At 41.6% G+C, this 15685-nt stretch overlaps 1 protein-coding gene across 1 annotated transcript in view; it reads right to left on the minus strand.

Annotated features, from left to right (window-relative positions):
• psmc6 (proteasome 26S subunit, ATPase 6) overlaps positions 1–15685 on the minus strand; it is a 49707-nt gene that overhangs the window by 28714 nt on the left and 5308 nt on the right. Inside the window, exons 3-5 of the mRNA XM_061811465.1 lie at positions 14989–15028; positions 14856–14908; positions 11934–12001 (exon numbers count right to left, since the gene is read on the minus strand). Of these exons, the coding sequence (XP_061667449.1) occupies positions 11934–12001; positions 14856–14908; positions 14989–15028 (161 nt within the window). The remainder of the gene's footprint in view (positions 1–11933; positions 12002–14855; positions 14909–14988; positions 15029–15685) is intronic.

Below are 15685 nucleotides of genomic sequence, written 5' to 3' on the forward strand. Positions count from 1 at the left end.
CTCTACACCTCAGCTGCGCTTAGAAATTCTGTCCATAAAAACCATCAACAAAATCGGTGAAAAAAGGGCAGCCACCGGTAACAGACTTATTGCCGGTGATGCGGACCAAACTCTGACAGTGGTCGTACAGGGATCGAACAGCTCGTGTCAGGGCATTCGGTTCCCCATATTCCCAAAGAACTTGCCCCCACAGGACTGCCCGAGGGACACGGTCGAATGCCTTCTCCAAGTCCACAAAACACGAGTGGTTGGGCGAACTCCCATGCACTCTCAGAGACTTGACCTCCCTACGGACCCATCTCTTCAGTATCCCTGAGTAGACTTTACCAGGGAGGCTGAGGAGTGTGACCCCTCTATAGTTGGAAAATACCCTCCAGTCACCCTTCTTGAAAAGGGGGACCACCACCAGAGTCTGCCAATCCAGAGGATTGTCAACCAGGACAGCCCCACAACATCCAGAACCTTTTCGAACTCCAGGCGAATCTCATCCATCCCCGGGGCCCTGCTACCAAGGAACTTTTTAACCACCTTGGTGACCTCAACCCCAGAGATAGAAGACCCCGCCTCAGAGCACCCAGAAACAGCTTCCTCGTGGGAAGGCATGTTGGTGGAATTGAGGAGGTCTTTGAAGTATTCTCCCAACTGACTCAGAACATCCCGAGTTCAGGTCAGCAGCACCCCATCTCCACTATACAAAGTGTTGACGGTGCACTGCTCCCCCCTCCTGAGACGCCGGACGATGGATCAGAATTTCCTCAAAGCCATCCTAAAGTCGTTCTCCATGGCCTCACTGAACTCCTCCCACGCCTGGGTTTTTGCCTCAGCGACCACCGAAGGCACATTCCGCTTTGCCAGCCGATACCTATCAGCTGCCTCGAGAGTCCCACAGGCCAGAAATGCCTGATAGGATTCCTCCTTCAGCTTGACAGCATCCCTCACTGTTGGTGTCCACCAAAATGTTCGTGGGTTGCCCCCACGACAGGCACAGACCACCTTACGGCCACAGCTCTGGTTGGCCGCCTCAGTAATGGGAGTGCGGAAGATCGTCCACTCGGATTCAATTTCCCGCGCCTCCTCTGGGACATGAGCAAAGTTCTATCGAAGGTGGGAGTTGAAATTCTTTCTGACAGGGGAATCTGCCAGCTGTTCCCAGCAGACCCTCACAGTACGTTTAGGCCTGCCACGTCGGACTGGTATCTTCCCCGCCCATTGGAGCCAACTCGCCACCAGGTCAGTTGACAGCTCCGCCACTCTCTTTACCCGAGTGTCCAAGGGTTTTGGAGTCATACTTTGCCTGGTCCCTCACCTAGGACCTGTTTGCCATGGGTGACCCTACCAGAGGCATGAACCCCCAGACAACTTAGCTCCTCGGATCATTGGGACACACAAACCCCTCCACCACGATAAGGTGACACCTCGAGGCTAAATGCATTCTTCAGGAAAATATAAAGTAAAATATTTTTTTTATTTTTATTGGCCATTTTCATATGTGAAGTTAGCTCATTCTGTGTTGTGACATAATTCCTAACGTCGCTCTGTCGCTTAAGACCAACATTACGTGTGCTTCACAGATCCACTTTGGACCTCAACCAGGGCCCTGACCCACAGCACCTCAATGCAAAACTACAAAAGACCAGCGCAACAAATACCACACTGGCTGAGCTGATGAGCAAAAATTACTTAAATGTCAGGGTACCAATGGAGAATGTCCAGTCCAGGGGTGGGTAGAGTCGCCAAATATTGTTGGCACGAGTACTGTCACTTGACAACGTGAAAAGTAAACAGTCTTAAAAAATTACTTGAGTAAAAAGTACACTGAATTAATTACTCAAGTAATGACTAAATAGTAACACCCACCCATCCATCCATTTTCTGAGCCGCTTATCCTCAGAAGGGTCACAGGAGCGCCAGAGCCTATCCCAGCTGTCAGTGGGCAGGAGGCGGGATACAACGTGAACTCGTCAGCCAATCGTAGGGTACACTGAGACAGACAACAGTCTCACACACAATCACACCTCGAGACAATTTAGAGTCCACAATGAATGCATGTTTTTGAGATTTGGGAGGAAACCGGGGTACGAGGAGAAAGCCCACGCAGGCACGGGGAGAACAGTAACATTTGAAAATTGTACAGGTGTGGTCAGTAATGCCCGGAGATATAAAGTTGCGGGTGTGATTAAGGATGGAATACCTGTATATTACTAAATTAGGGAAAGAAACACAAACTTCTTGGTTACAGATTTATATAACAAAACTAAAAAATATAAATAAAAGATAACTAAAATGGAAAAAAATTCAAACTCAGAAATGATCATTTCCAATTTCGACTGATATTCGTAGAACATGATGTAAAACGGTAATTAAAAATTTTCATTAAAATTCTTGATCAGACAAACGTAATCCAGACGTGATTTGACTAAATGAAAAAAGACTGAAAAATAGGCGGGCTCTGGGGTCTGCAAGCCCCGAGCCAGGTCGAGGGTGGAGTGTTGGTGGGGGGGACAAAGGGGGCAAAGCTCCCAATGCTCAAGCGTTTTGAGCATTTTACAATTATAAAATCAAAACAGACTGAAGTATTTGGATTAAATTTTTAAGTATTTTAAACAGGAACTCTATAACCTTTTACCATGATAATAGTAAACACATGGTAAACATACCTGATTATCCAAAGGGATCATTAAACTGGATGAGCATGTTCAGTTCACAATTGCGTTTATTTACAGGACGACAGTCATGTGATTTGACTGAATGAAAAAGACTGAAAAATAGCCAGGGTTCTGGGGGCTGCAAGCATGATCAAAGGATGATCAGCAATTTTAACGTGCAAGTTTTAGAAATTGTATCATGGATTAACTATATCTAGTACATCTATAAATAAATGCTATTCTGTTTTCAAAATGTGCACAATATGATCGTTCATTATTTAGGTGCATACCTTTACCCCCAAAAATTACAAATTCAACTAAGTTAACTACTAGAAGTGAAACTAAATTGAAGTCAGATTTGCATCATGGCATGCAAGTGTGCCTTCATAACGTGTATATCGTATCCATTCAAAAATATTTTAATTTCTTATTTTTGTAAATGATTGAAACGCGTGAATTTGACAATTATTAACGTCATGTTTCGTTATCAAAAAATTATACAGACATTTATACAGGTAATTGCTTCTGAACTCATTTCCATTCGGCTTGTCCCGTTAGGGGTCGCCACAGTGTGTCGTCATCTGCATCTTTCTCTCTAACCCCAACTGCCCTCATGTCTTCCCTCACCACATCCATAAACCTTCTCTTTGGTCTTCCTCTCGCTCTTTTGCCTGGCAGCTCCATCCTCAGCACCCTACCACCAATATACTCACTCTCTCACCTCTGAACATGTCCAAACCATCGAAGATTGCTCTCTCGAACCTTGTCAGCAAAACATCCAACTTTGGCTGTCCCTCTAATGAGCTCATTTCTAATCCTATTCAACCTGGTCACTCCGAGCGAGAACCTCAACATCTTCATTTCTGCCACCTCCAGTTCTGCTTCCTGTTGTTTCTTCAGTGCCACCGTCTCTAATCCGTACATCACGGCCGGCCTCACCACTGTTTTCTAAACTTTGCCCTTCATCCTAGCAGACACTCTTCTGTCACATAACACACCAGACACCTTTCGCCAGCTGTTCCAACCTGCTTGGACCCGTTTCTTCACTTCCTGACCACACTCTCCATTGCTCTGTATTGTTGACCCCAAGTATTTGAAGTCCTCCACCCTCGCTATCTCTTCTCCCTGTAGCCTCACTCTTCCCCCTCCACTTTTCTCATTCACGCACATATATTCTGTTTTACTTCGGCTAATCTTCATTCCTCTCCTTTCCAGTGCATGTCTCCATCTTTCCAATTGTTCCTCTGCATGCTCCCTGCTTTCACTGCATATCACAACATCATCTGCGAACATCATGGTCCAAGGGGATTCCAGTCTAACCTCATCTGTCAGCCTATCCATTACCACTGCAAACAGGAAGGTGCTCAGAGCTGATCCCTGATGCAGTCCCACCTCCACCTTAAATTCCTCTGTCACACCTAAGGCACACCTCACCATTGTTCTGCTGCCATCATACATGTCCTGTACTATTCTAACATATATCTCTGCCACACCAGACTTGCGCATGCAGTCCCAAAGTTCCTGTCATAGGCTTTCTCTAGGTCTACAAAGACACAATGTAGCCCCTTCTGACCTTCTCTGTACTTTTCCACGAGCATCTTCAAGGCAAATAATGCATCTGTGGTCCTCTTTCTAGGCATGAAACCATACTGTTGCTCGCAGATACTTCTGTCCTGAGTCTAGCCTCCACTACTCTTTCCCATAACTTCATTGTGTGGCTCATCAACTTTATTCCTCTATAATTCCCACAGCTCTGAACATCCCCTTTGTTCTTAAAAATTTGAATGAGAACACTTTTCCTACATTCTTCAGGCATCTTTTCGCCCGCTAGTATTCTGTTGAATAAGTTGGTCAAAAACTCCACAGCCATCTCTCCAAATTGCTTCCATACCTCCACCGGTATGTCATTAGGACCAACTGCCTTTCCATTTTTCATCCTTTGTAGTGCCTTTCTGACTTCCCCCTTAGTAATCATTGCCACTTCCTGGTCCTTCACGCTTGTACACATGTAAAAAATTAGAGGGAACATTGCTAATCATTGCCACTTCCTTCCTCTTCTACTCTTCCTTCTCTCTCATTTTCTTCATTCAGCAACTTCTCAAAGTATTCTTTCCATCTATTCAGCACACTACTGGCACCAGTCAACACATTTCCACCTTTATCCTTAATCACCCTTATCTGCTGCACATCCTTCCCATCTCTATCCCTCTGTCTGGCCAACATGTAGTGATCCTTTTCTCCTTCTTTCGTGTCCAACCTGGTGTACATGTCTTGATGTGCCTCTTGTTTAGCCTTTGCCACCTCTACCTTTGCTCTACGTCGCATCTCGATGTACTCCTTTCGCCTCTCCCCAGTCCTCTCAGTGTCTCACTTCTTCGCGAATCTCTTTCCTTGTATGACTGCCTGTATTTTGGGGTTCCACCACCAAGTGTCCTTCTCCCCTTCCCTACCAAAAGACACACCAAGTACTTTCCTGCCTCTCTCTCTCTGATTACTTTGGCTGTCATAGTCCAGGCTTCCGGGAGCTTCTGCTGTCCATCGAGAGCCTGTCTCACCTCTTTCCGAAAGGCCACACAACATTCTTCCTTTCTCAGCTTCCACCACATGGTTCTCTGCTCTACCTTTGTCTTCTTAATCTTCCTACCCACCACCAGAGTCATCCTACACACCACCATCATACGTTGTCGAGCTACACTCTCCAATACCACTACTTTACAGTCAGTAATCTCCTTCAGATTACATCATCTCCACAAAATACAATCCACCTGCGTGCTTCTACCTCTGTTCTTGTAGGTCACTATATGTTCCTCCCTCTTCTGGAAATAAGTGTTCACTACAGCCATCTCCATCCTTTTTGCAAAGTTCACCACCATCTGTCCCTCAAAGTTCCTTTCCTGGATGTCGTATTTACCCATCACTTCTTCATCGCCCCAGTTTCCTTTCCCAATATTACAATCTGCACCAATCACAACTCTCTCGCTGTCTGGGATGCTCAGAACTACTTCATCTAGTTCCTTCCAGAATTTCTCTTTCAACTCTAGGTCACATCCTACCTGTGGGGCATAGCCACTAACCACATTATACATAACACCCTCAATTTCAAATTTTAGTCTCATCACTCGATCTGATACTCTTTTCACCTCCAAGACATTCTTAGCCAGCTCTTCCTTTAAAATAACCCCTACTCCATTTCTCTTCCCATCTACTCTGTGGTAGAATAATTTAAGCCCTGCTCCTAAACGTCTAGCCTTACTACCTTTCCACCTGCTCTCTTGGATGCACAGAATATCAACCTTTCTCCTAATCATCATGTCAACCAACTCCTGAGCTTTTCCTGTCATAGTCCCAACATTCAAAGACCCTACACTCAGTTGTAGGCTCTGTGCATTCCTTCGTTATCAGTAAATTATACAGACATTTATACAGGTAATTGCTTCTGAACTGTCACCTCGTTATTGACGACCCTGTCTGCAACTGGGGATGGTTGTTTCGGTGGATCTTGCCTCTCAATACCGGGAGTAGTGGAAGTAAATAAGGGATGGAGTCCATAAGGTTTATTGGCCTTGGGGTGACATACGAATGTCCAGCTGTGGAAAGTTTGTTTTCCTTGCTTCCAGTTATCTATAAAAATCACACATCTGGTAATCTGAAGAAATTTTAAATGCACTGGCCTGTCAAGAAATAAACACGGCCTATACCCGCAATGTTTTGAAAATGCTGAAAATTTAGTTCAACATATTTGGCGTTAGTGGCAACAAACTAGCAATACATTGTAACAAACATTCCTGTCGGCAATCATGATGTATTGTTGTCTGTCGGAATTTACGGCAGTATCTATTGTCAATCCATTGATGAAAGCTAGCAATACGTGATCATTACATTCCCAAAGCAAGTAGAGGGGAAAGGTTTTCAACTTCAAGATAACGCGTACCACGGGGGAAAATGACGAAAATGAAAAAAAAAATATTTATATATATGGACAGACTCGTCTAACGTTAGAACTTAGATCAAGTCAAAGTAAGTCACAATCTCATACTGATTATAGTTAGATACTGAAACATTACCTGTATTATCCAAGAAAAGTTTTCAGTGTAACTGAATTTCCTTTGACATGGCTCATGATGTTGATGGCTTTCGACGTAAATGCGCTCGCAGTACGTAAAGAAACCAGGAACGTGCTTTTGGCATAATTTCCAAACATGCTCAGTACAGTTGACATGCATTTCCTGTTTCCGGGTGAATACTGACTGTTTAGGAGCAGGCTTGTTTTGTTAACAACATTTATGAAAGAAACACAAATTAATGTCAAGACAACACAAAATAACCAACTTCTTTCAATATCTATGTATTTCTACTCATAAGAAATTTTACGCGGGTGATTTTTCGTGCTTGTGCAGATTTGCGAGTGTGTTATGTTAGTTATTTCTCTGCGATAGGGTTAGAAGCCACTTGTATCTGGGATCTTGCACTTTCGATCCACAGCTCGTGACCATTGGCGAGGGTAGGAACGTAGATCGACTTTTAAATTGAGAGCTTGGCCTTTCGACTTGGCCTTCTCTTTACCACAATGGCGCGATACAAAGTTCACATTAATGCAGACACTGCCCCGATCCCTCTGTCAATCTATTCTTCCCTCACTCGTGAACAACCTCTAAAGATACTTGAATTCCTCCACTTGGGTCAGGATCTCATACCCCACCTAAGAGGGCACGCCACCCTTTTCCGAATGAGGACCATGGTCTCAAGATTTGGAGGTGCTGATTCTCATCCCATCTGAATCACACTCTGCTGCAAACCACTCCAGTGAGCGTTGGAGATCATGGCTTGGTGAACCTAACAGAACTATATAATCTGCAAAGAGCACAGACGCAATAGGTGGGAGTTGAAACTCCTGATGAGAATCTGCCAGCGTTTCCCAGGAGACTCTCACAACACATTTCGGCCAGCCACATTGGGCCGGGGTCTTCCACCACTATCGGAGGCAACTCACCACTAAGTGATTATCAGTTCTGTTTTGGGATAGGTCCAAAATAAAAGATGAATGTAAAAATTCTGATGTTGCCGGGTGTGTGTACATGCACAGTCAAAATTACACACAAAAAAAAAACATCTGCAATTCATTGGATCTGTTTTCTCTGTTACAAGAGAGCTGAAATATCCAGGTTTGAACAGACAGTGCGAGACAAATACTACAATACATGAAAGCTGCCGTTTTTGGTTGTCTAAACCTAAACAGCAGCAAGACATTGCCTTCATGGTAACGATGACCTTCATAACATGACCCCAACATACGCACAACGATCAGCGGGGTAGGGTTATCCACTGTGAATGCCTATGTCCGGTAAACTAAATGTAAGACATTGTGTGAGGTCATGTGACTTTGTTTGATTGGTGAACTAGACTTAAACGTAACACGTGCTTCAATTGGATGACAAAAACAGCACTCAATGTGGAAGTCGAAGTCTAGCACACGAAATAGTTGATAAAGCACAGATAATTGATAAAACCTGCGAGCGACATTTAGATCATTTTAACGGCGTAAAACTACTGTAACTTATGAACATTTTATTCTGGCCTCATTAACTCCTGTGATCAAGGTTTCTTTCAATATTAGTATGCCGCAGAAATCTTCAAAACTACTGTATTTTCGACGACAAGCCCAGACACTGTGATTTCATGCGCGCCATCCCACTCGCAAATCTGCACGGTCGAGCACGAAAAATCACAAAGGTAAAATTTGTTAAAAGTATAAATACATAGACATTCTCAGAGCGCATGAAAACCAATCCAGCACAGTGAACCACAGCCTGACCCCCCCCCCCACATGGTCTCCTGCTAGTTTACCTGACTCCGCCCACCTTCGGCTCTTAAAGAGGTGTACTCACAATTACAAACACTGTCCACCCAGACAGTCTGGGCAACGTAGGGCAAAGACAGTTAGACATCCTGCTTATGTTTACTCTCAATAATAATGGTATGGTAAAATTGGTAAAAAAAAAAAAAAAAAAAAAAAAGAAATGCTGTTGCTTTAGTGAATGTCGGGATATGTGAATAATGGAAGAAAAAGTGGAGAAACTGGACAAGATTTTCTTTTTTTTTTTTTTTTTTTAGTAAAAAAAAAAAGGTCTGGTCTGAAGCCAAAGTAGAAAGTACAGGATGAGATGATGCATAATGTTAAAATTTCACCTTGGCACAGCCTGATCGAGGATGAAAGCACAGACAACACAGTGCACAAAAAGCTAATTCTGTATTTAAAATATAGCAGGCAACATTACATTATTATTATTATTATTAGATTACCCTTAAAACTGTTTGGGACCATCATTCAGCTTTCAACATGCATTGCTAAAGATATTCTGCAAGCAATAATTCAGATTTACACCAAGAAAAACAGACAGGGATATCATTATGGATTAAAAAAAAAAAAAAAGAAAAAAGTTGCAAGTGACCTTTCAAATTTATAGTTCATAGTTGGCTTGATTTAGTTTGCAATGTATTTTTTTTGTTGACATTCATTGTAAGTTTGTAAAAACACAAAATTGTTCTTAGAAATGTTCTTATGGGAATTTAAATGCTGTAATCTGAATCTTTTAATGAGCCATGTAACTTCAATGGTTGACACTGATTTGAGTACATGTCTGATGTTGCTCACAGTGGTCAAAGGGGGCGCTCAAGGTCTTGGTGTGTTTGCTCAGACAGATAAAAAATTAGAGGTTAGGTGTAAGATAAGCTTACACATTTCACAGAGGCCTGTGAAATGTATCACCTCATGTGTCATAAATCTCTTAATGACTCTGTTGCTGTGCAGGGATGCGTGTGTGTGCTGTTTGTCTATGGGAAGTTTAAGAGCTCAAGGTGACTGCAAATTTATGATAGCTGCATTCTTGTGGGTTTTTGTAACAGGAAGAACTGTGTCTACTCAGAGGACACCTGGCCTTGAGAAGATTAACTGTCTCTGTATAACAACTTTACTTGTCTTGTGAAACCTGCTCTCCCCCACCCTATGTGTGGAGCTCAATAAAATGTGTGGTTTTGGGGAGACTCGGAGAGAGTCTTACGTGCGGGCTGAAGAATATGTTCTTCTTCCCCGAGTTCTCCCCAAACTGCAGTTTGGTAAAAAAAATAACTCTGCCTCTGTCTCAATCATTCTATCCCGGTGCCGTGAGCTTCTGGGTCCACATTGAGCGAGAAGTCCGTGCTTTGGACCTAACATTAGGTAACAAAAGAAGCCTGATCCTAAACAATCAGTATTTAACCGGAAACAGGAAATACAAGTTAACCGTACTGAGCATGTTCCGAAGTGATGCCAAAACCACATGTTCTGAGCTCCTTCACGTACTGCGAGCGCATTTACGTCGAAAGTCATCAGCATCATGAGCCATGTCAAAGGAAATTCAGTTACACTGAAAACATTTCTGGAAAATAAGTAATGTTTGAGTATCTATCTATAATAAGTATGAGGTTGTGATTTACTTTGACTTGATCTAAGTTCTAATATAAGACTAGTCTGTCCATATATCTATATCCGAATGGTCATTTTCTCGCATGGTACCGCGTGATCTTGAAGTTGACTTTTCCCCTCTGCATGCATTAGGAAGATATAGATCATCTACTGCTAGCTTTTATCAATGGATTGACAATAGATACCACGGTAAATTACATTAGATTATAACAATACATGATGAAATAAAATGATTTGATAAAATGAATACTCAGTTTTGAAATTGGACGTCTATTGACCTCTTTAAAAATATCTGTCTCAGTCTGTGCAGTGTCAATAAATTATGGTTATGGTACTAGGTAACATCTACACACTCTGGTATAAAAACTCAGTAAGTTATTTTAAGGTCTAGAAATTCCATCACTAATCACACCCACAACTTTATCTGTGAGTATGACTGGTGGACCACACCCGTAAATTTATATCTGCAGGCATCACTGACCACACCACGCACATTTTTCAAACATGAGTGACTGCAAGCCAAGACTTTATCAGAAGCTTTGATCCCTGCGGCATATTTTACAGTGTGGTTAAAATGTTTGGAGTTTTTTGTCGCTAGCGGCTAGTAGTTTAAGAGTACTGGTAACGGTTTAAACATGGCCATCCTCTACAATGTAAATGGGTTTGGGCATGCGCAGAGGCTTCCAATATGGAGGAGGATACTTTACTTTCGGCAGGCGTAAAAATAGAACAATCTACCTCAACTGGCCGTAGAAGAAGAATCTACCTCAATTGGTCGTAGGTGACGACAGCACTACCTTTAGGCTGTGTAGAAAAAGACCGCGCTAGTTTTTGGTACCCTGAAAATTGGATGCTGCACGGCACTCACAAATGCAAAATACATATTTTTAATTTAGTTAATTTAAAAATCTTTCACAAAAAGCGGCCGCATGCTAAGTGCTTCCGATAGATTTTAAATGCGTGGAGCAGCATGAAAGAATCCAGTATCACCAATGGATTAAAAGGCTGGACTGCAACATGAGAATTGAATCTACTCTCACTCAGGAATTAAAAGGATGGACTGCTCTGTGAGGGTAGCAGCACAACTTCAGCCGTAAGTAGAAATGAAAATGACAGAGTGTGCCGAGAGAGTGAAATGTGTGGGACTGAGGCTGTACAACCCTGATATTTTAATAGTTTCAGTAAACTGGAGGAGGATGAATAAAAACTATGACTTGTGTTTATGCTTGACTGCTGTGCTACAGTCACTGTTTGGAAAAAGTATGAAAAATATTTACAAAGTTTTTGTGTGAATATCTAATTTTGCAACGTACCAGTGGACATGGTGTACAGTATATCCTCAAAAAAACAAAAAAAGAATATTACAGAGCGGATGTGGCCTATTGACCGGTGTGCTCTGTCGTCCAGAAAGCACAGTACATCTGTGTGTGGAGGGTGGGTGTGTGGATGTGGATTGCGACACCCCCACACCTCCCCTGATGGTTAGAGTCCCCTTGTGTACTAGAGTCCACTAACAACCGAAAAACACAAAAACGTAGACAATACTAGGGAGCATCACACCAAGACAACCACAAAGGCAGGCGCCATTTTGTTCTCAGACCTATAATGCTCACATTCGCCACCCAACCAAAAAAATGGGCAACTTGGTAGTTTAGAGCAAGTAGGGGTTTTTACATTATACTATTTCGAAGCAATCAAAACATTGTCAGAGTGATCTAAAAAAATATGAAGATTGACTTAGTTGTTTATTTTGGTGTACAGTGCTCAACTTTTAAGTGAGTATGATTTTTTTTAAGACACACATTTTAAATTATAATCCAGCCTACCTCATTATAGTCAGCGTAGTCATATCTAAAGCCACTCTGGTGCCTGGCTTCAGTTGTGACTTGTCCAACTAGGATAAATAAATGAAAACCATAAAAAACAAGACTTCAAATTCAGGAGCTTCTGTAAAAGTACCATAGTCCAAAAGTATAAGGCATTGTTAAGTTACATTTACTATTTTTACAGATATATGAAGTATTGCAAAAAAGTAGGACCTTATTTTTCTCAACTTTTACAATTTCATTCCATTCATCCAGTTATAGCCATTCATTACAGTACAATTTAAAACAATGTCATCCATCCATCCATTCTCCAAGGCACTTATCCTCACAACAGTCACGGGAGTGCTGGAGCCTATCTCAGCTGTCATCGGGCAGAGGCAGGGTACACACAGAACTGGTTGCCAGCCATTCGCATGGCACATAACGACCAGACATTTCCACTCACAACCACACCAAGGGGCAATTTAAAGTTTCCAATTAATGCAGGTCTTTGGGATGTGGTAGGAAACCAAAGTGCCCACGGAAAACCCACGCAGGCACAGGGACAACATGCAAACTCCACATAGGTGGTAACGGGATTTGAAACCCAGTCCTCAGAACTGTAAGGCCAACGCTTTAACCAGTTGCGCCAAGATGCCACCCAATGTCATCCAGTCACCTCTAAAAGTATTGGAATGGCAAGGTAATTTTTTTAGGTTTTTTTAATATACTGAAGACATGAGTTTCAGATAAAATGACACAAAAGTTCAAAACTCCACATTATTTTTTCATGTTTATATCTAGATGAGTTAAACAACTCAGGAAGGGGGACCTTTTGTTTGAACACCCCCAATTTTGAAGTACGCAAAATTATTGGGAGGGACAATAAATGAACTTAAAGTCAAAACCATTTAATATTTGGTGGCATAACCCTTGCTTGTAATAACTGCATCAAACCTTTCACCCGTTGACATTACCAAACTCTTTCATTTTTCATTTGAAATGCTTCTCCAGGCTATGACAGCAGTCTTTCTGTCCTTGTTTGTTTCTGGGGGTATCTCCCTTCAAGAGATAAAATGCATGCCCTATTGGATTGAGGTTCAGTGACCGACTTGGCTACGACTTTTCTTGCCTTTCACCTTTTCTCCCAGAAAAAGGCTTTTGTTATGTTGTGTTTGGAGTCATTGTCTTGTTGCATGATTAAGCTTTTCCCAACTAACTTGAATGCATTTTTCTGTGAAATCGTTCATCTTCCATTCCGCTTATCCTCTCTATGCTAGCAGGTATCATGGAGCCTATCCCAGCTGATTCTAGGTGAGAGGCTGGGTACACCCCAAATTGGTTATCAGGCCATCGCAGGGCACACAAACAACCATTTGCACTTACATTCAAACTTATCGGCAATTCACAGTGTTCAATTAACAAATCAATTATGTTTTGGCGATTTGGGAGGAACTGGAGTTTTAAATTGCCACACAAAATGGTTTTGTAGATAAGAATTTATTCTGCAACAGCCATCATGACTTACATCATCAACAAAGACTAGTGAGCCCATTCCAGAAGCAGCAATGCAAGCCCAAGTAATGACATTTCCTCTACCATGCTTCACAGGTGAGCATAAGCAGATCCTCTCTCTCCATACTCTGGCTTTTCCATCACTTTGGTCGAGGTTAATCTTGGTTTCATCAGTCCATAAAACTTTGTTTCAAAATATTGGTGGCTCATCTCTGTACTACTCTTCTGGCCTTCCCAATTCTTCTTGCTGTTGAGTGGTTTGCATCTTGCGCTATGTCCAGTATATTTCTTCTGTCAAAGTCTTATTCTAATGATGTATTTTGAAACCTTTATCCGTCCCAGATGAAGGCTGGAATTTAAGTCACTTATCTTTCTGGGTTTCTTCATTGCTCTCACAACATTTCTCTCATCAAATGCTGTTGATACCCTTGGCTGTTCGATGTCTTGCTCAGTACACCAGTAGTTCTTTTCTATTTCAGGACTTTCCAAATTGCTGTATTGGCTATGCCCAATGTTTGTGCAATCGGCCTGATTGATTTTCCCTCTTTTCTCAAGTTAAAAAAATACTTTGCTTTTCTCCCACTGACAGCACTTTGGTTTTCATGGTTGCAAATTCCAGGTTTCAGAGGTGAAACCTAAACCCGAAAACAAGCACTATCTAATGTTTAAGCACTATATCTAAAAGGCAACATCTGAGCAACCGGAAACAGCCTTCTCCCACACATTCCAAAACCTTTGCTCATTTGAAAAGTGGTAGGATTCAAAGAAAAGGTGCTCCGTCATGAGTTGTTTAAAATCTCAATGTAAATACCATGAAATAAAAGCTAGAATTCTGAACTTTGGTCACGTATTGATTTTCTGGTCTAAAACTCACATGTCGTAGTATGCAACAAAAAACAAAGGAATTGACCTTGCGTTCCAATAATTTTGGAGGGGGCTGTAGCTATCACTCTCCCTGTGTTTTGTAAAGGATTAAAGCTCTACATTATTGGTAACCTCGAAAACTTAAATCACTAAAATAGTGGTGGTCACCTGAGAAAAGGAAAGTTGAATATTTTTAATCAGTAGCTTCAGATCATGTTATGGCTAAGGATATTGTCATGGGTATGAAAGGGTTGAGAAAGCATAGACATTATGATATTACTGTTGTCGGCCAACCAGAATCCTCTTCAAAACCCATATCTTTTCAAGAGACCCCCCCCCCACCTCAAAAAAAAAAAAATGTTGAGTCAATGACATTACATCATAAAAGAGAGCAAGAAATTTTCAACACATGAGATTGATCAATAAATAGTAACATATACAAACGTTGACTGAACAATACTAAAGCTTTGTGGAAAACAAAAATTAACCAAATTTTGACATGGGAGGTTTTAGTCCAACTGCAGCGATATGTTTTCGACACGAGAGAATCTGGTGCACACCTACCTGTCGGCGGCAACCAACCACATATCGGGGACCATTCGTGGCTTTGACGATGACTGTAATTTAAAAATGTATAAACATTTAGATCCAATGATTGACAGTCTGAGACATACACGTGATTGAACAGTTAACTTACATTTTTCCTCTGTCAGCTGTTTGAGGACTTCCCCAACAATCTACATAGATAAAAGTAGGTGATTGAGACTCATGTATGACAATGTTTTCCAATTGTTATGCAGTTAAAAAATAACTTACCAAGCTTTCAGTGACACATTTGCAATTCAGTTTTTGATGAACACTTGCCCATGAGTAGCCACATATCTGTCAGCCTGATTTCACAATTTAACAAATATAACAGCAGGACTAAGTAAGAACTATATTGATAATAATGTTTTAAGATGTTAAATGACAATTTAATTTAGTAGTAGCATACTGGTATAATCAATCCAAGACTTTATCATTTGAATGTTGTCACCCTGATAAAACTACACTTCCCGTATAGAGATCGTGCATGTGACATCACCGATTTTAGAGCGCCATAGCTAGCTAGCTAGCTAGATTAGATTTTTCAAATTGCCCGAGACCTGTTGTGCTGTTGGTTGTTACAATAGACGTGACAGTTCTTCAAAGATATTCTATAGAATACCATCTGAAAAGACCAGAGGGGGGGGGGGTTTAAAAAAAAATAGATGGATTTCAGGAATTAAAGGGGGATGGATGGTACCCAACGAAATACACACGCCTGTGTAGCAAACATTTAATTTCAGATAGGACGTATTCTTCCCAATCTCAAATTATCATGGAGTATTTATAAGGTCAGGTTGACTAATTTG

The sequence above is a fragment of the Syngnathoides biaculeatus genome, chromosome 23 (genome assembly GCF_019802595.1).
Source record: "Syngnathoides biaculeatus isolate LvHL_M chromosome 23, ASM1980259v1, whole genome shotgun sequence".
NCBI classification, from domain to species: Eukaryota; Metazoa; Chordata; class Actinopteri; order Syngnathiformes; family Syngnathidae; genus Syngnathoides; species Syngnathoides biaculeatus.